Genomic DNA, 23,211 nt, shown 5'->3' on the forward strand with positions numbered 1-23,211 from the left:
TATATGATATCAATCTATTGCTACACAATATGTCATTTTCTCTACTAACACTATTTTTTAAACTAATTATAAAAAGGCAATTCATACACCAAAACACGGGAAGTGAACACAATTCTTACTGACAAAATATCACATGGACTGTTTGCAACTTATTCAGTTACATTTTTCAAAACCAAAAATATAACAACACCATTGATTGATTGATTGATTGAGACTTTTATTAGTAGGTTGCACAGTGAAGTACATATTCCGTACAATTAATAATACAATTAATAATCAACTGGCTTATGTTACCATTAGTGGTTTAACACAACACAATTACCAGGACTCAAATTTAACCTCAGCAACTGCGGCAAAAGCCCGCCCTTGTCATTTGCCGTAAGCCCTCTCATTTTTTATTTACCGAAAAAACTTTATTTATTAATGCATTTTAGGCAACACGAAGTCAGGCGCATGCGCACCAGCGTCGTTTGGCTTGATAATCATGGCGGACTAAGGACACGTAATTTTCCCGAGATTTCCCTTCGGCGTAAACGGAGCCAAGCGCTTGGTTTAACGTCATTTTCCCTCGTTTCTCGCCGTGTGTTTAAGAGTGCACTGCTCTGTTTAGATGGAGACAAGTGTGGACAGTATTGGAGACACTTGTCCCCACACTAAAAATATACAGCGAAGGACAAAACTATTTGATGTGCCGTGAACGTTGTCACGACTTATAAAGTCTTCAGTTTGTTTACTGGGATGTTCACTCCTCCTTTATTTAACTGCAAACTGTATCAGCGTTCAAATAACATCAATACTAGCTCAAATGTTTTGTCGTCTCATCAAACTGAACGAAGGCTGTGAAGATTGTGTATTCGATGTGAGAGGTGTCACTCCTCTTTATTTTTGTTGGCCAAACTGTTGTACAGAACCAAGAGAAGAACAGAGCTTGTTTATTAGACTTCATCTTCATTAGCCAAATTGCTTTGTGTTTTATTTTAATATCAAAAAGTAAACACAATGTTTTTATACATTCCTTGTGTTTTTTTCATGTCACAAAGGTATTAGTTCAAAAAACATTCATGTGACACAGCATTTTGTTAATGTTTTATTGTGTATAGTTAATTCCTATTTGACATATTTCTGCTCAAACTCTTAATGGATCTGTCCCGATACAGCATCTACATGTACATATAAATGTACATAACTTTAAAAAAAAAAAAAATAATGAAAAAAATACCTCCCTCTATCAAAATATAAAAATAGAGATAAAGGCATCATGAAATGACAAAAAGCTGACAAGTTTATTTTAATAATGATTTTTTTTAAAAGTTCATATATATATATATATATATATATATATATATATATATATATATATATATATATATATATATATATATATTTATATATATATATATATATATATATATATATATATATATATATATATATATATATGCTTTGGAGCCCCTGCCTCGAAAGAAAATAATGTTTTCCTTGGTGCTTTTCTATCTTGCCTTGGTGCCCTAAAATATGAGCCCTCCTTTAAGGCAACACTTGCCTTGACCTTAAAAAGTTACAATTCGAGGCCTGAATTACTAAACATATTGAATAAAAGTTGCTTGTCAGTCTGAGGAATTTGTTTGATGTTCAGACTTGTCACTCACCGCTGTCTTGCTACATGTACATGTAGCGTGCATAGACACAAAAGCAGTTAAACCTTTTACACAATGACTTTGTACACTGTAAAATCTACATCCCGTGTAATGTATTTGGATGTTATTTATCCTTGCTAATCGAACTATAAAATACAAAATCATACTGCGAGACTTTTCAGACAGAAGGTTTTTGTTAGCAACAAGTCAAATGCAACAGATGTTTTAATGCCCTGCTGAATTAACTAATGTATCAGGCTGCCAAGATGGAATATTATATATCCAAGCTCAAAAACTACTCCAAACAGGATTTGCAGACAAAACAGAAGGGGATTAAGACTTTTACAACAAAGTACGTTTTTCTGGAGAGGTATAAGCACATGTACTTCAGCTACAAATATAAGGTTAGGTAAACAAATTGTTTTAACTTTATTTAATTTTGTAAGAGTAAACACACTACTACTAAGAAGAATTTGAGAACATTATTATTAAAGTGAATTATTTTCTTCTTTTTCTTGTTATCCTCTCAATGAGCGACCTGTATTAACATTGATTAGAGCATATGAATTTAAAGATGAAAAACAAATCCAAAGGCAACAGTGCCTCACCGGGCATAAACATCACCGCACGTCAATGTGTACCATACTAAAGGCCTACCATACCATCTACTCTTGCGTCTTCCCACATCCAAAACTTCCTGCAGAACTTCCAGACACAGTGTGTAGACAGAAAAGGGAGAAAGGACGCATTTTGGCTTAAAAACTATTGATAAAGGTGAAGCTATAACACTGAAACGCCCTCAGGAAGAGGTGCTTTAAGACATGGCTATCTGAAGTCCAGCCACAGTCTGCAGTGTTTTAGCTACTAGTAAATCACTAATCCTCGTCTCCATAGCAACAATCAAAGTACATTTCTTACAAGTATCATCCCTGCAGGACGAGGAAAAGCTAAGCATGCTTCACTACACACCGTAGCTCACCGGCATCACAATGTAAACAAATGCCATTGGTGGATCTACACCTGACATTCACTGTAATGATACCAAGTACAGGAGCGTATTTAGTCGATACTACTATGATTACATCGATATTTTTTAGCATCACAAAATCTTTTTTCATTTTTAAGGTGGGGGAGGGGGGGTAGCGGGGGGGTGTATATTGTAGCGTCCCGGAAGAGTTAGTGCTGCAAGGGGTTCTGGGTATTTGTTCTGTTGTGTTACAGTGCGGATGTTCTCCTGAAATGTGTTTGTCATTCTTGATTGGTGTGGGTTCACAGTGTGGCACATATTTGTAACAGTGTTAAAGTTGTTTATACGGCCACCCTCAGTGTGACCTGTATGGCTGTTGACCAAGTATGCGTTGCATTCACTTGTGTGTGTGAAAAGCCGTAGATATTATGTGACTGGGCCGGCATGCAAAAGAAGTGCCTTTAAGGTTTATTGGCGCTCTGTACCTCTTCCTACGTCCGTGTACACAGCGGCGTTTTAAAAAGTCATACATTTTACTTTTTGAAACCAATACCGATCATTTCGGACATTACATTTTTAAAGCATTTATCGGCCGATAATATCGGCAGTCCGATTATATCGGACATCCCTACATGCCAGTTAAGCTAATTGGAGAATAAATTGTGTGAATGTGAGTGTGAATGGTTGTTTGCTTTTATGTGCCCTGTACATAATTTAATATGAATTCAATATTTAAAATTCAATTCATGACAAGCTCACTGCAACCCACCCACTTGTCATTGTCATAGTAAAGTTAACAGTAAAATATGTTGGCATTAACGAACCAATTTTTCATTGAAATGTTTCCTTTATGTCTCAAATTTTAAGCGGAAAAAATATTTAGTAAAAATATTTTTTTTAGTAATACTGTCCGAAGAACACGGTGGATTGGGACTTGATAAATTGGTTGACATAGATGGTTATCACCATAAGCTGTAGATACATATTCTAAATCCAATGTCGTCCATTACACATAGTACTCTTGTTGCAATAAACACTTTTTTTTTTTTCACTACATCTTGCAGTAATTAGGAACAATTTGTGTTTGCTTGATTCATATAATGATCACACATATACCACATATACATCAACATACATTTCACAATAGTCTCAGTCAGTGCTCTATGGGTTATTTCAAGGCTTAGAATTGAATAATAATATAACCATACACTAGTTTAATCAATGGTTTCTTTACAGATGGGCTCATTTTGCCTAATAGTCATATATGTTTAAAGTGCTGCGAGCATATGCAGCGTCATTATCCTCCTGGCACTGAATAAGAAAGCTGAAGCATTATGGGGAAACAGCATGATCCCCATAAAGCAAGCTGGTGCAGCTTGTCACATTTGCAAAGTTTGATTAATATTTACAGCTTAGACGCCCGATTATAAACCAAGCACATTAATTATGGCCAAGTTCTCCAGCCTATTCGTTTATTGTTCCATACTGCACTTAAATTGCTGAGTATAATGCTTTTATTCCTCGGTAAGTATAGGTTTAAAGGAAAAAAACATCCAACTAATGCTAATTGCTTCAGTGCAAACAAACTTAAGTACTTTGTCTTTGTGTCACTAAAACTATTAAGTCAAAAGTAATTTATTTTGTAACTTCTACAAGGGATTAAGTTATGGTTTGAAACAATGATGTAAAGCAGTTCACTTACTGGAACAAGGAATTTCTTTATCTCCTCTAAGGCGTGACTCATACGGGAATAGGCCTCACCCGGTGGAGCAAAGACCTCAATTAACACATGAAGATCGTGACTCAGATGGGCATATTTGGCCTCTCCGCTTTTCCTCAATTCTTCTTCCTGTGACATGGAAAGACAGCAGTTTTAAGAATGTATATTCCAAAAACAATGCATAGACCCCACAAACTGGATACCACTCATCACTGCACCATTTACCATTGTCAAGTGCTGGAGAACAATCAAAAGTATACTTTTATAATGCAAAATATTTTAATAGGTAAAAAAAATCATAGTAATTAAGAACAATAACTGAAAATGTAAAGTATATTAAAAAGTCAATTGTATTGATACTTCCAGGGGTATTCATTTAACAATAAGTTTATTAACTTTAAATTTGGGTGTTTTTAATGTGTAGTATTTTCTAACGAATCTAATAAGATTATTACATTATTAATTCGCTTATCTCGAACAAAATAATAAGAATATAATTTTTAGTACCACATTGGAGGATTTCAAGTGTAGTAAAGATAAACAAATGACTGGCCAATATTTTCATATATACAACTTTGTCTTCTATCAAACTTTTGGTTTAAAAAAAAATACAATTGTGGAGGAACACCTCAGGAGTTCAAATTAATAATTTAAACACACACAAAAAATCCTAGCATGTATCTATCCTTTTAAATCCTCAGAAGAGGAACCCGTTGCAATGCCGTCTTCTATTGAACAAAATGAGCGCCTAATAGTGGCAAAGCAGTCAATTAAGGTAAAGAAATGAAACGGCTGCGTAGTACACTGGGAAACAAGGTTAATGAGAACACTGAGTAAGGTTAAACTAAGAAGCTCAGGAGATTTGAGTCAGGGATTACAATGACTGCATTTGCTACTTCTGTGCGACATTCTTTACATTATTGATTTAAAAGTCACTGGAGCCATTGATAATCCGAATATATTGATTGCAACATGTTTAAAAGCAAAAACAAAGGTGAAAATATGAATATTACAGAAGACACATCAATTTGAAGTCTTTAAAAACGCACTGACATATAAAATCAATTAAATCCATGGCTATGTTGATGTAATGTAAGTGGGTCAAAACTAAACAGCACCGGACTAAGGATGTACACCTGTTGGACCCCATAAATTGTTACAGTACTTTGTCTATTTTATTTAGTAATCTGTATCAAAAGGTCAAATGAAGACCGAATCATACTAAAGCAATTGTTCCTATGAGAAACACAGCAAATGTATTTTGCAAAACCAACTTTTCTTATTGGTACTTGTTTTTGTGTTTTTGGAATCTGCATAAATCCAGACAATTTCAAATAAAACCATGGAGGCATGGCGGAGATATTTATAAAACATTGCCTTCCTGCATACTTCCTCCAAACGAGCTGTTTGGAATTTGTCTGAATTGTGACATTTTCCAATTGATCAACAGATATCTCCATATATTGTAGTCCGACGTTGTAGTCAACAAATTCCTTCTTTTTCTCTAGCCTCTTGTTGTGGGGCAGACTGGCTCGCACATGCACATGTATCCTCTGCTGTTGCCATTTCTAAAACAAAGAAGCGTATAATTCAAACCTCTATCTGTCAGTAGACTCGATATGGAAGCGCTAAAAACTACGACATGGCTGACGGGGAGAAGACGCTGTCGAAGTTGGGGCACATAAATAAAGCCAACCACAAAACAGCGCATCCTGAAGAGATGGTCAGAAAGCGGCTTGAAAACGGTCTGTAAAACATAATCTATGCAAAATTTGGACCAAAGAACCACCATTACATATTATGTAGACCACAAGGAAGTGTTTTAGATGTAGAAAACATATCATAATATGACCCCTTTTAATTCTAGACACCCAAAAACACAATTTATAGAGAATCATTTTTTATTTACAAACGGTAAAAATATAGATTATGAATGAAATTGAAAAATTAACATGTAATCTTCCTTAAACCTGTATTGAAAGCTTGTTAGCATAGATGGTGATGAGCAGACAGGGGGGAGTAAGGGGAGATGGATACCATCACACTTTGCGTTGAGTGTTTTTACTACTGTTATTACTGGTTATGCTTATTTATAGTATTTAAAACTGATGAAATACATTTCAATTCACGTGGAATAGGCTAAGTGCAATTGGCCTAATAGTTTCACTGTTACATTATCTCATTTATAGCTTTTTAAAGACATTTTTAAAACTGGCTTATTTTCTGATAGTGGGTAATATTAAGAGACTTGACACAAATGAGGAACCAGACTACGATATGGGAGAGTTACCATTTAATTTATATCGAGCTCTGATCATTCCTGCTTTCACATTGATAGTGGCATCACAGAGCATTTAAACAAAGATACATTGCACGGACATAGTCAGACAGACATGGCAGGAGAGACATTATCTGTTCCCAGCATCCTTATATGTTGTAGTCACAGTGAGAACAGGTGGTTGTCAGACTTGACTGATGTGTACCCAAATTGGACTTGAAGCCCTATGTGGCCGAGTATAACTTCTGACCATATGTGGCACAGTTTATATGGCACAGGTTTATTTGGCTCCAAAAGGTGTATGTTACTGGCCATGAGTTTCTCCAATATGTAGTGTTAGCTATTTAAACTATTCTTGGTAAACATAGATAGAAATTCATCCTATAATTTTCTTCATGGTGATTTGATCTATTCCCTTTGTCATGGCTTGGAAAATGCAACGTAACTTTGTTCTGCAATATATCTCTGATGTAAATGTTTGAATGACAATAGTAAATCTGAATCTGAGTTATTTCCTCAATCCGATAATGTTCTCAACTCCTTGATCAAAGTGCTGACACTTGCTATACTTTCTTTGGCCCCAAGGTGGGTTATTTTGTAGACGTATTCAATAAAAAAAAGCACAGAGACTTGTGGTGTAAGTGTTAGTTTGCAAAGGACTGCATAACCAACCAGAGATGATGTCAAAGGAGGCGACGGAGCTGGGGTGGGGGAGTTTAGACCAGGCTAATAGAAGCATGTTCGTAATAAAGACAATTGGACTCACGCTGTGTATTAAATAAGGTGACAAGACTGAGGCACCAGGGTTGTTTGGACACTTGAGTCCTTGGACTGATTTGCAGGCAAACACAGGTTTGTTAGGCACAATGTTTGTCGTACCATACCCGAGACAATAGGCGAAAACCAGGGCAGACTTCACGCAAACATTTTCGGTGAATACTGAATCCTACGAAAAGTGTGCGGTATGAAAACAGAGTTCTTTTTGTTATCTCTGTCTTATAAACAACCTAAGATGTTGTATTATTACTGTCCCCGTGTGTAGTCGGTAAGCCAGCGACACATTTCTCATTACACTTGTTCTGTCGTGTGGAAAGTCCAGGAGATGTGATGCGGCCTCTCTTTGACTGAGTGCGGTGTTGACCCGACTGATCCAGAAACACAAGGTGTAATATTGATGTACCTTCCCAGCTCAGATATCACCCTACTGCCGAGCTGATGGACCCAAGTGGGTCAGAGCTGAATTGAGATGGTTGAGACAAGCGTACCACACCGACTTTGCCTTTATGTCGGCCTTTCAAACACAACCTTTATGTGACAGCTCATCCTGAAAAGGATGTCAGGGTGTGGAAAAAAAATCAATATCGCACACACAAATCTTGCTCTACGGTATTATGGTAACGTGCATTGGGTTTCCTCTGTGCTACACAGGCTGTCAAGACTCTTTAATTAAGTAGTTTTTAGGTAACTAGCTGAGAAAAACAACATTTAATATTGGCTGAGGCACATTGGAGAGTGTCGCTGACAAGGCTAGGGGCAAACACCTCGGGGAGTGAAGACCTTACTACTTGAGGGTCGTTCTTTGTAGTCGACTCGTTCGAAAAACATCCTTGAAAAACTGGCAGACTTCTTCACCAAGGCCTCCGAGATTAAACACAATTCTTTGTTTCCAAGTTGGAGATGAAACTTTTAACGTGATACTAAAACAACACTTACTTCATAAGGCTCTGATAAAACTCTGCATTTAAACATTTTGTCTTAAAAGTGTGTTGCAGTGTTCTCCAAATCCACTTTAATATTAAAGTTTGTATTTAAAGTTTGATGTCAAGAGTACAAACTTAACATTCTCATCCTCACATCTGTGCGTACAGTCGTCCCTTGCGCTTCAAATATTGCGGCTTCACTACATCAAAGATTAAAAAAAAAAAACATTTTTGAAAGTATATTGTACATGTTTTTCGCTTAAATTAAGTGTTAAATTAATTTTTATTTATGTAAAATATCTGTTACCGTGGAATTAGTGTCTTATTTTCTAGTATTACTGTATGTTGTGGCGACTGATAAACATATTCACCAAGTGAGACTTTCGTTTTTAGGTTAAGGGTAAACACTTGGGGTTGCAGCTATCGATTATTTTAGTAAGCAAATAATCTATCGATTGGATCGTTCGATTAATCGTGCAATTAGATAAAACTCACTTAAAAGCTTCGGTGCTTATTTTAGGGAAAACAGTTTAAATAACAATTTTTTCAAATAAATGCACAACATCTGTATGGAAATAGCACTTTTAACATGTAAACGTCATAAGAATGAATACAAAAAACTCTGCACTGTTCATTGTCACACAGATTAACACACCCACGCGCCACTGCTCTGATGTGAGCTCTATAGCAGTGGCCGTGCAGAAGCTATGTCCGCTTATTTAAAGTTCCGGGCACTGATCATTTTTAGTTAGTTCAAAAATCAATGAAAGCAAAGTAATATAAATCGAAGTTTTTTTCTAATCGAATTTATCGATTTAAACAATCGTTACAACCCTAGTAAACAACATTAACAACAACACAAGCTTTGATAGTATAGTTAGAATGCTTTTTCATTTCGCCGTGCTCGCATCATGTTTATTGACAATGTTCAGAAATTTAATTAGAAGGGTTTTTTATGCTTCAACTATAAAGAATATTTAATTTATTAATAATAATCCCACTTTGAGGAAAATTGTTTACCGCAGTTATGTCTAGTTCAAATTAACCGAGGGATTACTATCTCTCCTTATGAAGTGATCACTGAATATTACTTATGATTGTTTATGATACCCTATATGTCTATTACATAAAATTGTTCAATAAAATAAACAAGTTGCCAACAATACTGTAGGGTTGGTTCAACTTCAACTTACCTTTTGAGTGGTGTTTGAACATGACCCAAGTAAAACGGTGACTTGTATTATTTGCACAGACAAAACAAATCACCTTGGACGCAGTAGATGGATGATAAAATCCAGTGCATCTCCTGCTGGGATGCAATTACATTCCATCTATTCTCTTACCAATTAAATATTAAAGGCCTTTGTTAAGCACAAGCAAACAAGCAGAAACCACAGGTCAGCACTAAAATTCCTTAAGTTCAATTGAAACCGAAGGAAGTAAACAAAGCAATAAAGAAAACAAAACAACCAATAGACTCTTATCGGGGAATATGACAATGCCCGCATGTGAAATAAGCCTGGTGGTTATTTTTGTTTGTTTGTTTGTTAGTAATGGAGACCATTACGCCTTCAAAACAAGAACAAGCATGATCTGCACTAATATCAACCATACAAATAGATACTTCATTATTAGGTTTTATTATCATATTATCATGGGCATTAAGACTGATGTGCTGTTAATTCAGTCCCAGCTAGTTTGCTGTTTAGAGAAGTACAAGTCCTCAGCTATCAGGCAGAATTACTGAGCTCAGTACAGCACCGTCATGGAAATAGGAGTTCAGAACACTCACAAAGGTTAATTGACAGTTTTAACTGAATTATTCTACCTACAAGATAGTGCTGGGCAATATGGCTGAGAACCTTATTACAATGTAAGTGTTTTATATTGGTTGATATCGATAATAATGATATTTTAGTGACCTATCAAAAATATGGACTCGGCGGAAAGTACGATATATTAAATGTTACAATTTTTATTTCAAATGTAACCTTCTTGGATCATAATCTCCTCAGCTATCAAGGCAGAAAGGAAAGGAAATGTCAACACAAACATGGAAAACACTCAAAGTAAACAATTCTAAAATCACAATAAAGACTTCAAAATCTCTTAAAATGAAGTTGCAAAAATAAGGAAAAAGTAAGAAATGCTTAATCAAGTGTAACAATCTAGTACAAGGTGTGAAAATGTGAACAGAAAAAGCCGAAAACTACATTTTTTCAGTTACGTGGTCTGTGTAACATTTAATTTGAACTTGAAATGAATTTATGTTTTGCAGTAATTATAATTTGAAGGTTATTTGACCTAAATATTATTTTAAAGTAGCACATTTGTTCTAATTTTTTATTCTTTTGATTTATACACAATGTTCCATATAACGTGGTCGTTGGCGTCCATAAAATACAGATCGCGTTATTCCTCAGAGCGCGTTATAAAGAAATCCTTATTTTGTACTTTTTTTCTTTTCGAAAAAGTTATGTTCGTAGGTCGGCTGCCTAAACCTGCTTGGTAAATAGTACCCACACATGGCGTGACGTGAATGCTGGATTGTGCCCCTATGTCACAGAAGGGGGCAATCACTATCCACCAGTAGGTTTGGACATCACTGGGTTGATATATATATATATATATATATATATATATATATATATATATATATATATATATATATATATATATATATATATATATATATATATATATATACATAAATAAAGATGTATAAAGTTTGTTAATATGTGATAATTTGGTGAAAAACAACACGATTGACTCAGGTGGAAAAATCGGGCAAAAATTCATGTTCCACAGCACGACCTCGTTATATAGAACGTTGCGTTATATGGGACCGCACTCTATCGACTTGAGTGTAAAATCCTGCACTTTAGTTCCTACCTGTTTCCGCACATCCAAATAGGGAACGGACAAGGGTTTGAAAAGAACAGATGAGCGTGGCGAAGGACTGCGGTCCGTTTGAAAATATTAAAAAAACTGCCATACTTTTGAGGTGACCACTCCTGTCTTACCGTCAATTTCTTTGTTCTCTGCAGCACTCATTATAATTTTCTCTACTCACTTCATGTAGAAAATTAACAGAGAGACAGTAAAATGGCGCAACCAGACTTGATAGTTGATACTGTTACGCGCTTGGCTGTTTAGCATTTCCTTAAACCAACCATGCTTCATTATTTCTGGTTTCTTCTGACCAAAAAAAAAACCTATATATATACAGTATATATTAGATTAGATTAGATGAGATCTTATTCTAATATGCTTTGTTACTTACAGTATAACATAAAGCTAAGATGTGGCTGGTTTGTTCAGATAGTTTAGCATGGGATTGATCTACATTGCATTCTTTTAGTATCTTTAATTACAGAATGTATCAAAGTGGCCCCCCATCCTTATATGTTTCTGTATGCGGCCCTCACGGGGAAAAAAATGACTTAGACCTGACTTAGACCAATGATGCCTTCTGTTAGAATGTTGTCTTCTGCATTAAGAGCAATGTAACCCTATAGGACGACACTGAGACCTGCTATGAACAAGCATGCACGCTCTGCTAAGTTTAGCTCCAGGGGATGGCATGTCAGCACGATAAATGACTGAGGCAAAGTGCTTCATTATGTTGCACTCACACATGACAATTACACAATATGCTTTAAAAGTATACATGTTTTCTGGTACATACTGTATGTTAGTCAGAATAAAGCTAATCATCTCCATTATGTTGTTGGCTTAAAGTCTTTGTTCCTGTATCCATCTATTTAATGAGCTAACAACGGCATACAGCATATTTCTACACAAATCGATTGATTTTACCTTGTCTTTATCCCTCATGGACCCTTTTCCGAGGATGGACATCTTCACTCCTGTTTCCTCTTGTAGCCTTTTCATGGAATTTCCCCGAGGCCCCAGCAGCTTTCCAACAAAATTAAACTGCGACAGAAGTGAGAGGAGGGAAAAGAACATCGTAGTCACAAGAGTAAAAAAATCAGAACGGTGACATGAACGGGTGATTTACACTCGGGGACAAATAAAGTATTCCGGTATTTTTCATGGGCTGGAAAATATCCTAAAGGAAACGAAATGTGATCCATTTGGCAAAAACGGTTAACCGCAAAAGGTGTTTGCCGGCTATTAGTCATCTTTTATCAATACAATCTCGGATTCCATTGACCATCCGTCATGAGGAGGAAAAAACCTGTAATGTAGCCAGTAATAAATCAATATAATTGTGCTTTTTGTGTAGCATATTAAAGGTGAACAGGACTTTCATTAGTGCTCCAGCATAACATAATGCTCCTATCTTTGGCTTGAACTGTGCCCTTGCTGGTCACCTTTCTCCTCTTTGCCACGCAAAGAGGAGAAAGGTGAGGAACATGGGCTGAAACCAATAACATCCCTGAGACTATTCCAGAGGTCATGTGTTGAGATAAAGTCAGAAATAATGAGTTTCCTCCCTGTGGAAATTAAGCAATACTATCCAGATGACAAACGATCAGATCCAAGCCTAAGGGTTCTTTCTAACGGTGCACCAACTTGTTTTCAGATGGAGAAATGTTTCTTGTAATCACTTGAACAGCAGCAATTTTGCATTGGGGGACAAATGGGGCAGTGCACTACAAGTGTCAGCAGATGGCGCTGGAGGCAGTAGTAGGTTGTAACTCGTTGGTTAGGGTGAGGGTTCTGTTCTGGTTTGGGTGAGGCAGGTATGGGTTGAGCACGATTTTAATTCCTTGTTTCGATTCCGGTTCCTAACGATTCTCGATTCGGATTCTTTTAAGGGGCAGGGTCACAAAATGACTTTGAATTTTTCACAGGTTATTTTTAAGCAGTATAACAATATGATTAATTTAAACTTGAATATGATTGTTATGAATTTTCCTTCCACAGTAGTACATTTCAAAAAGGTTTCACTTTATTTTTGAAAATCTCATACAAAAACAATTACACATATTATCTTGTTAATGTGTTCAAAATACAGGTATTTGGATCAGAGATGTATTCTGCCGATTCTAATACCAATCATGCATGCGTGAAATCAGCAAAACCAATCACATGCATTAACTGTGATTTTTATATTTATTCTTGGTGAATGCTATTAGCAGTGTAACAATGTCAACACAATATTTGAAATAGTTTTTTATATTCTTTTACAATATTTTGAGCAAAACAAAGTAAATCATACACAATAACTAAACAAAAGCAAAAACTACTATCTAATACTCATTGAAAGCCTTTGGTTTTCACCTTCAAAGTCCTCCTGTGTCCAGGAAATTATTTTGTGAGTTTGTAAACAATAACAAAAACAACCAGAAGAAGACAATTTGAGAAATTACACATATCGTTATAATCACTCTAGTAGGGCTGCAACGATTAGAAAAAAGCTTCAGTTTATATTCTGTTGCTTCGATTAATTTTTTAATGAGTGACTAATACAAATTTATAAAATCCAGACCGCATGAAGTGCCTTTAACTTTAAATATGCATTGACACTATAAAGTGTTTTATCCAATTACTCTATTAATCAAACAAACTAATCGATATATTAGTTAGGCTGACCATACCTCCTCTTTTCCCCGGACATGTCCTCTTTTGCGGGGGTGTCCGGGCGGGGTTTTTTAAATGCCTCAAATGTCCGGCATTTTGAATTAGGGTTGCGTGTATTTTCAATGTACGTCTTGGGCAGGGATCGGCAACCCCTAACAACTAAATTAAGGGCGTGCCGTGATGGCACTGCACATATTATCCTCTATTACTTGCACAAACAGCATGCCAGCCCGGTCTCACGTTGCATGAAGCTTTATCTTGCACTCGTGAGAGACAGCAAGGCATACTTGCTCAACAGCCACACAGCTTACACTGACGGTGGTCGTATAAAACAACTTCCACACTGTTACGTTACAAATATGCGCCACACTGTGAACCCACACCAAAAAAGAATGACAAATACATTTCTGGAGAACTTCCGCACCGTAACACAACATAAACACAACACAACAAATACCCAGAATCCCATGCAGCCCTAACTCTCTAACCTCAACCGACGCACGGAGGGAGGGGGGGGGGTGAATGTGGGGGGGTTGGTGCTAGCGGGGGCGTATAATGTAGACTGGGAGAGTTAGTACTGCATGGGATTCTGGGTATTTGTTGTGTTGTGTTTATGTTGTGTTACAGTGTGGATGTTCTCCAGAAATGTATTTGTCATTCTTTTTTGGTGTGGGTTCACAGTGTGGCGCATATTTGTAACGTAACAGTGTTAAAGTTGTTATTTACGGGCACCGTCAGTGTAAGCTGTGTGGCTGCTGAGCAAGTACGCTTTGCTGTCACATCCGAGTGCAAGCAGAGGTTGCATTCAACATGTATTTGAGCAGGTAAGCTGTTTAAGCAGGCTGTAGAGGGCGCTAAAGGCAGTGCCATCACGCCCAAATTTCGGGTGTCTCCCGGGAAAAGTGGGAAGATTGGCAACTGTGACGCTGTTGAACGCCATTCATGTAAATCTCGCGGGCCGCACTAACTTTAAACTGTCATATTAAAGTGCGGGCCGGGGCGTGTGTCTTAGACCCATGGTTTAAACATAGCACAAAGCAATAAAAAGCTTTGTATACAGTGTTATTTCATTTTACATTTCAAAAGAGTTTTGAGGCTCCCATTGTTTTCTTTCATTTGTGAAACTCGTCAAAATGGCTCTTTGAGTGCTAAAGGTTGCCGACCCTAGACTCTAGGGTTAAGTTAAGAAGGGGTTAAACAAAACAAGCTGTGAAGGTGCGTACGCAGAAACATTCGTGAGGGAGGGGCAGAGACACAGAGCGAGAGAGCTAGTGAGTGGAGACAGACATGAAAACAAGAAATGCCGAAAAGTAAATGCAACTTCACGGATGATTTACGGAAAAAGTATTTGTGTTTTGTCCTGGCCGTGACACATGGGAAGCAGAATGCACTGTGTGCAAAGCAGGAACGTGTATATCTGTGGCAAATAAAGATCTACAAGCCCATATCGACACTACAAAGCACAAAACAGCTGTGCAGGGCGAGAGCTCGTTTATGACAACCTTTTTCCAAAACACAACATAGAATGTGAGATATAACAGGATAATGCATACATTTGTCATTTGTTTTCAAAACGCTTACAAAAAAGTGGTACCCCAAAAATTTACTGTGGGACCCCATTTGTATGATTTGATGGGGTCCCTGGGACCCCATTTTGAAAATTCCTAGCGCCAACACTACTGTCAACATAGGAGAAAAAATGCTTTATTTAAATAAATATATTACTTATGAAGCAAGTTCGAGTATCATTGGCAAATTTTCACCTAGTCCCGGCCTTGGCGTGCTGTCCGCCTTGGCACGCATATATGTGTCCTCTTTTTGGGATTTCAGAATATGGTCAGCCTATATTAGTTGATATTGAAATAATCGACAGCTGTAGCCCTACACTCCAATATCTACTGATACTACCTATGGTATCAACAGTATGTATTTATGGATTGATCCGTCTTCCCCTTACCGGTGTCTAGCAGTGTTTGCTAAACAACAGCATAGCAGCCAACGCCTATTGCTGTTTTATCTTTTCTCGAGACTCTTATTAATTTACTTGTTAATTTCCCGTTAAAAGCTTTTTACTTTTTGCTGTACCGTGCTTCCATCTACACCTCTTGAACTTTACTATGCACTTATTTCTTGTGTTGGTTCAAGGTAGTTTAGCAACTAGCTTAGCGATGATCTTTCCTGCTCCTGCTTGCTTTTTCTCTGTGTGTAACCTTGTCCTGTAGTGATAATAAAACTTCAAAGAAATGTAGTTTATTTGCCGCAATGGAGGACTATTGACTTAGGGAAGAGGCTTTCCACGGTGTATGGAGATAAACAGTTAGACAGTTAGCTGTTTAGCTATTACTTCCGGTCGACGGACTTGGCATGAAAACTAGGAATTGACGTTCATAAAGTTCAATGATTCCAGGAGAAATGGAATGTCTACACAGTCCTAATCGATGCCCTATGATCAGTACCCAACCAACCGTTGGTGGGGGTCAAGGCTGCCAAATAGGAAATGACAAATTATCATACAAAAGGTTCAAATTATTGAATTTTGAGGATAATTATTGTAAATACTAAATATGATAATTATCTGTATAGTATAGCAGTTTTACCTTTGAGTAAACATCTCTATGAATGTTGTCATTCATCCAGGTCATTGTAATCTCAGGGCATTCAATCGATTCCAATGAAAAAAATGTGCCTTGGCTCGAAAAAGGTTGAAAAACACTGGTGTAGTCTACCTAACTGATTGAAGTTCGACTAAGGTTTCATAAAATCCGACTGCATTTGACCTTCAATTGTTTGCCCTCATTATGAAGAGACTTCCCCCAGAGCTGAACAGGTGGTCAACCACCCACTAACTCTTTCGCTAGTCCGAGCCAAGCCTAACCAAACGATATTAACCTTCCCACAAAACAACCCTTTCCCGCTGAGGCCGAGCTGCTAATAACTCCTGTGCCAGCTGTGTGGCTGCTGCGACTCAACTCTCGACAACTGCACACTCAGCTGGTTTCCCCAACATTAACATCGCCACTGAGCGTCAGGGGACGCGGAGATGAAATCGTCCTTAAGAAAATAAAAGCCTCCCTGCAGTCCTCACCGGTCCTCTGATGAGCGTAATTAAGGCACCTTTAGAGGGGCTGCTTTGACAGGACTTTGCCTTTTCTGGCAGGGAGGTGAACACCAGATGGTCATGGCGGCGATGGTGGGAACACGCTTGCTGGGCATTAGAAGGAGAGTGGCATGTTTTCATTAAGTTAATGTTTGGAGCAACTCTGCAGCTCCATGGCGAGCAATTTGGGCTTTGTATGGGGGGCAAGGTACCGCTGTTAAATGAGGTTTGAAATGATACAATGTGCCCCCTGCTGTCTCGATAATGATAGCTATGGAGATATTAGAGGGAAGGATGATATAGGGATGCACCAGTGTAATGGAATTCAATACAAGAGCTGTAATGAAACATTCCGCTTTCACAAAGATTATGCTGAAATTTTGATTGACACAGTCAGACAAGTAATGCTTTTTAAAAAATGTTTTTACACCATTCCAAATCACTGCCACATATTGCCTCAGTGTCAAAGAAAACGGAGACATTTTCTAAGGCGATGGAGGCAATCGTCACACAGCACTACACTATACTATGTGCTTCTGTTTAATTCACAACATGCGTGCCTCAGCACTTATCTAAGCAAAACACCTTTCCGTAATATCAGCTTTTCTATGGGACACGGACAAAAATTTAATTTTGCTACAAGCACAGCACTGCTGCAGCGCTATCTAAAGGTCACCATAACTCAGGATGGATGTATTCAAAAGTGATGCCATTCACGAGGGCATAATATAAATTAATATGTCAGGAGCTGTACGTGTACAGGCATAACCTGCGTGCAAAACCAGCTTGTTAAACTGTTGCACTTGGTTTTCAGCGGAAACCTGTGCACAAAGATAAAGAATATAGGGGTAGAGTTTACAGAATGCTTCCCGAGTACGGACTTTGTGCATCCTATTACAAAAATATGACAGGTTAACTGTCAAAATCAACCCCTCAACTGTAGTATGACTACTTGAGGAACCACATAATTTTGGCAGCCTGCAAAAACGACACCAACTGTAATCCATCACGTTTTACAGCAAGAGGTACACAAAACACACACGTCCACATGACAGATGGACGCAATTGGAAATGTGACACGATACAACACCCCTCTAGTTTGATTTGAATCTAATATAAATTGGTCTTTAAAAGCCGCAGTGTCATTATGTGTCACATTACCTATTCTGAAGGCTTAATGTTATTTGTGTGGTGAAAAGACTTTGATTGGCATTTGAGAGTTTTTTTTGCAATCTTCCATTATGTTTTGAGACAACAAAACAGCAAGAAAACACAGATATTGTTTGAAAAATACCATTTAGCATTTGTACAGAAGTGTAGTCTGTCCTGTGTATTTTAATCACTTTACTGAGACTGCACCAACGATTGAATTATTCCAAATATCAGTTTAAACAGGATTAATGTTTTAGGGTGTGTGAAGGACACGTTAAACATTGTCGACTTACTTCATTTAAAACCTTAGTAGCGTGTGAGGCATTGAAAGAGTACATTACTAAAGCCTTTAATGTCTTTCTTAGAGATAGAAGTTGTGTGTTGGATGCCCAGAGACTTATTTTCCCATAATTCTAATAAATCAAATATTGTGGGAACCACAAAATAACAATTATAACTTGCAAAATTATTATAATTACTGCACACAACAAGGTTCTTAACCTTTTTGACCTTGGGGCACAAGTTTTCCCCTACACTCAAATATTAACACTGAATTACTAATCTTACTCTTGATTTTAATCGTACTCAATAATCATATATGATATACTTACAGTTTACAACCTTGTCAATAATTTAAAACTGTCACACTCGTGTGATTGTTTTGGACTTGTGTTGTTTTTTCCCGTTTGTGTGGTGTTTAAGTTCCTGTCCGGTGCTCTTATTTTGTATTGTCACTTCCTCTGTTTTGCAATGAGCAGTAGCTCCCACACCTGTCCCTGTTTGGCAATCAGGACACACTTGTTCTTAGATGCCAGTCAGGCTCCTATATACACTATATTGCCAAAAGTATTTGGCCACCTGCCTTGACCCACATATGAACTTGAAGTGCCATCCCATTCCTAACCCACAGGGTTCAATATGATGTCGGTCCACCTTTTGCAGCTATTACAGCTTCAACTCTTCTGGGAAGGCTGTCCACAAGGTTGCGGAGTGTGTTTATGGGAATTTTCGACCATTCTTCCAAAAGTGCATTGATGAGGTGACGGTCACACACTGATGTTGGTCGAGAAGGCCTGGCTCTCAGTCTCCGTTCTAATTCAAACCCAAAGATGTTCTATCAGGTTCAGGTCAGGACTCTGTGCAGGCCAGTCAAGTTCATCCAGAGCAGACTCTGTCATCCATGTCTTTATGGACCTTGCTTTGTGCACTTGTGCACAGTCATGTTGGAAGAGGAAGGGGCCCGCTCCAAACTGTTCCCACAAGATTGGGAGCATGAAATTGTCCAAAATGTTTTGGTATCCTGGAGCATTCAAAGTTCCTTTCACTGGAACTAAGGGGCCAAGCCCAACTCCTGAAAAACAACCCCACACCATAATTCTTCCTCCACCAAATTTCACACTCGGCACAATGCAGTCCGAATTGTACCGTTCTCCTGGCAATCTCCTAACTCAGACTCGTCCATCAGATTGCCAAATGGAAAAGCGTGATTCATCACTCCAGAGAAGGCGTCTCCACTGCTCTAGAGGCCAGTGGCGACATGCTTTACACCACTGCATCCGACTTGGTGATGTATGGCTTAGATACAGCTGCTTGGCCAAGGAAACCCATTCCATGAAGCTCTCTGCGTACTGTACGTGGGCTAATTGGAAGGTTACATGAAGTTTGGAGCTCTGTAGCAACTGACTGTGCAGAAAGTCAGCGACCTCTTTCCACTATGCGCTTCAGCATCCGCTGACAGCTCTCTGTCAGTTTACGTGGCCTACCACTTCGTGGCTTCTTATGATAAAGCCGACAGTTGACTTTGGAATATTTAGGAGTGAGGATATTTCACGACTGGATTTGTTGCACAGGTGGCATCCTATGACAGTTCCATGCTGGAAATCACTGAACTCCTGGCAGCGGCCCATTATTTCACAAATGTTTGTAGAAACAGTCTCCATGCCTAAGTGCTTGATTATAAACACCTGTGGCCGGGCCAAGTGATTAGGACACCTGATTCTGATCATTTGGATGGGTGGCCAAATACTTTTGGCAATATAGTGTATATGCCTGCCTGCTTGATCATTGAACATTCTCTGAAACCTAATCTTTGCTTAGTAGTTTCCCGCAACCTCTGTGCTTCAGTTCTCTTTGTTGCTTTTGCTATTTTGTGCACTTCCTTGCTGCACAATGTTTTGTAATTATATATTTTTTCAATTTACTCCCGGCTGCCTGTTTTACATTTTTGGGGTCTTGCTCGGAACACACCTTCCAGCCGTTCGGAACAGAAACTATGTGTTATCACAAATATTATTCATTTAACACAAACTTTAGAGTTATGTCAGGCTGATTAGAAAAATAAGTACTAACTAGAGATGTCCGATAATATCGGCCGATAAATGCTTTAAAATGTAATATCGGAAATTATCGGTATCGTTTTTTTTATTATCGGTATCGTTTTTTATTGTTGTTTTTTTTAATTAAATCAAAATAAAAAACACTAGATACACTTACAATTAGTACACCAACCCAAAAAGCCTCCCTCCCCCATTTACACTCATTCACACAAAAGGGTTGTTTCTTTCTGTCATTAATATTCTGGTTCCTACATTATATATCAATATATAACAATACAGTCTGCAAGGGATACAGTCCGTAAGCACACATGATTGTGCGCGCTGCTGGTCCACTAATACTACTAACCTTTAACAGTTAATTTTACTCATTTTCATTAGTTACTAGTTTCTATGTAACTGTTTTTATATTGTTTTACTTTCTTTTTTATTCAAGAAAATGTTTTTAATTTATTTATCTTATTTTATTTTATTAATTAAAAAAAAAAAGGACCTTATCTTCACCATACCTGGTTGTCCAAATTAGGCATAATAATGTGTTAATTCCACGACTGTATATATATCGGTATCGGTTGATATCTGTATCGCTTGATATCGGTATCAGTGATTAAGAGTTGGACAATATCGGATTATCGGATATCGGCAAAAAGCCATTATCGGACATCCCTAGTACTAACCAAATCTACTGCATAAGAAGGGACTCATAAGTAACTGACGCAAAATAAGTTTACATACAATGATGTTGTGATAAAACAGATAATTTGAGTGAATAATGAATATGTTTCTAAACTAAACTGTCAATAAAATAAAGTGCAAATGAAAATGCAGCTTGACCACTTTAGTTGTCATTTTTGCATTGAAGAAACTTCTCTATGACTTTAGCACCAGACTTGGCGGCCCTCTGAGGGCACTCACAGCCTAACAATGGGCCCTGTGACTGATGTCCTGAATGAGTATAAATACCACCTTAAAGGGGGCCTATTATGCAAAACCAACTTTTCTTACCTATTGGTACTTGTTTTTGTGTATTTTGGATCTGCATAAGTCCCGAAAATTGTAAATAAAACCATGGAGGAATAGTGTAGATATTTATAAAACAATCTTGCCTTTCTTCATACGTCCTCCAAAAGAGCCGTTTGGAATTTGCCCAACTTGTGACGTTTTTCCCATTTTCCCATGTCCCATTGGTGACATCAGCGGATATCTCTATACATGGTAAAGTTTACCCATTGTAGTCCAACTTTGTAGTCAATAAGTTCCTTCTTTTACTCTATCCTCTTGTTGTGGTGCAGACTGGCTTTACATACATATGCATCCGCTGTTGCCATTTCTAATACAAAGTAGTGTATACTGTAGTTCTAACTTAAAGTACCAGTCGAGTGGAAGAAGAAGTTGCCTCTATATTAAAGCTATTAGAATATATATCTTATTAATGACACCAAAAGACTTCCAAGGTTTGCGAATAAATAGATATGAAAATAGCATCAATCTCACAAAGATTCCCGAGCCATTTTATGAGATAATGAGGAAGCCAGTCACGTGAGGAACCACAGAGCCCTTCCCCATCAACAGCAATGCTAATCAAGCAGACTTTGTGAGAGCCAACAATGATTACTTTTGGAAAAATTATGATCCAGAACCTTATATTTTTGAGCCCGAAAACAAAGAGGATGAGCAAAACATTTTAGAAAGCTTACTCCTACCCGGCGGATGCAACTTTATTGTGACACTAGTCATCCACACCATTGCTAGGTGCTAAACATACAAACTGACTGTTTTAAACCATAATAAAACCAATATAATGTAATATTTCCACTCTCGCTGGGATGTTGACTGACATTCCTTTGAGACGAAAATTGAATCACAATCCTCACAAAGGGTTAAAAAAAGGTTGCTGCAGAGCATCTTTTTGTGTCTTTTTCGCCACCTCGGGACGTGTAAGCGTGAATGATAAACACCACATCTCTTTCCTATTTTTGCGCATTTTCTGTATGACTGATATGATAAAATGGTCAGAGTGCAGAAGCGTTACTCCAGTGACGTTGAAATCTGTGGAAATTACCGAAGGTGTTCGAAGCGGAATATTCAAAATGGCTGACTGAATTTGTGGCATTTTAGAGGGTATTTTCAAATAGTCCGGGGACCAGTACCGCACACACAGAAACAATAATTATTTATATACTACCACATTTTCTCCGACTTAACTTTCGCCTGTCCCACTAAACACACCAATAACTTTGTTAATAGATGTATATTACAACTCCTTTGTTATAGTACATGGGACAATGCACATTAATGGACATATAAAATGTTAATGTGCCAGATTGTAGTCAAAGGTTAATTTTTAATGCTAATTTTTTTGCAGTTTTTATCTGCCACACGTCGAAAGCCGGTCCGTGAAAATAATGCATTAAACTGTTCCCTGGTGGAAAAAGGGTAGGTGGAACCCTGGTCTAGATAACATAATTTGTTTTTAAAATTTAGCAAAGATTATTTTACAGATAGTCTTTAAGCCCCTTTCTGACCATCTCTTCAGGATGCGCAATTTTATGGGTGATTCTATTTACTAGCTAGTTTTAGCGCTTCTATAGCCAGTCTACTGACACATTTAAAGTACCAGGAGAGAAAAACAAGTTGACCTGATATGTTTATTTGTGTTTCATTGTATTGATTAAACCATAGTTGCCCAACCTTTTTTCCACCAGGGACCGGTTTCACGGACCGGCTTTCTACGTGTGGCAGATAAAAACAGCAAAAAATTGAGCATGAAAAATTTG

General features: G+C 37.6%; 2 protein-coding genes across 5 annotated transcripts in view; one reads left to right on the forward strand and one right to left on the reverse strand.

Annotated features, from left to right (window-relative positions):
* The window catches only part of khdrbs2 (KH domain containing, RNA binding, signal transduction associated 2), a 144,649-nt gene that overhangs the window by 82,038 nt on the left and 39,400 nt on the right, over positions 1-23,211 (reverse strand). For all 4 annotated transcript variants that reach the window (XR_009827240.1, XR_009827241.1, XM_062058290.1 and 1 more), the window contains exons 3-4: positions 12,122-12,238; positions 4,307-4,453 (exon numbers count right to left, since the gene is read on the reverse strand). Coding sequence is in view for 2 of the 4 variants with exons in the window: in XM_062058290.1 (XP_061914274.1) it covers positions 4,307-4,453; positions 12,122-12,238 (264 nt within the window). In the remaining 2 variants the exon portion in view is untranslated. The remainder of the gene's footprint in view (positions 1-4,306; positions 4,454-12,121; positions 12,239-23,211) is intronic.
* Positions 1-23,211, forward strand: part of si:dkey-103j14.5 (isoaspartyl peptidase/L-asparaginase) — a 108,635-nt gene that overhangs the window by 24,841 nt on the left and 60,583 nt on the right. The window lies entirely within an intron of this gene.

Source organism: Entelurus aequoreus, linkage group LG09 (assembly GCF_033978785.1).
Source record: "Entelurus aequoreus isolate RoL-2023_Sb linkage group LG09, RoL_Eaeq_v1.1, whole genome shotgun sequence".
NCBI lineage: Eukaryota > Metazoa > Chordata > Actinopteri > Syngnathiformes > Syngnathidae > Entelurus > Entelurus aequoreus.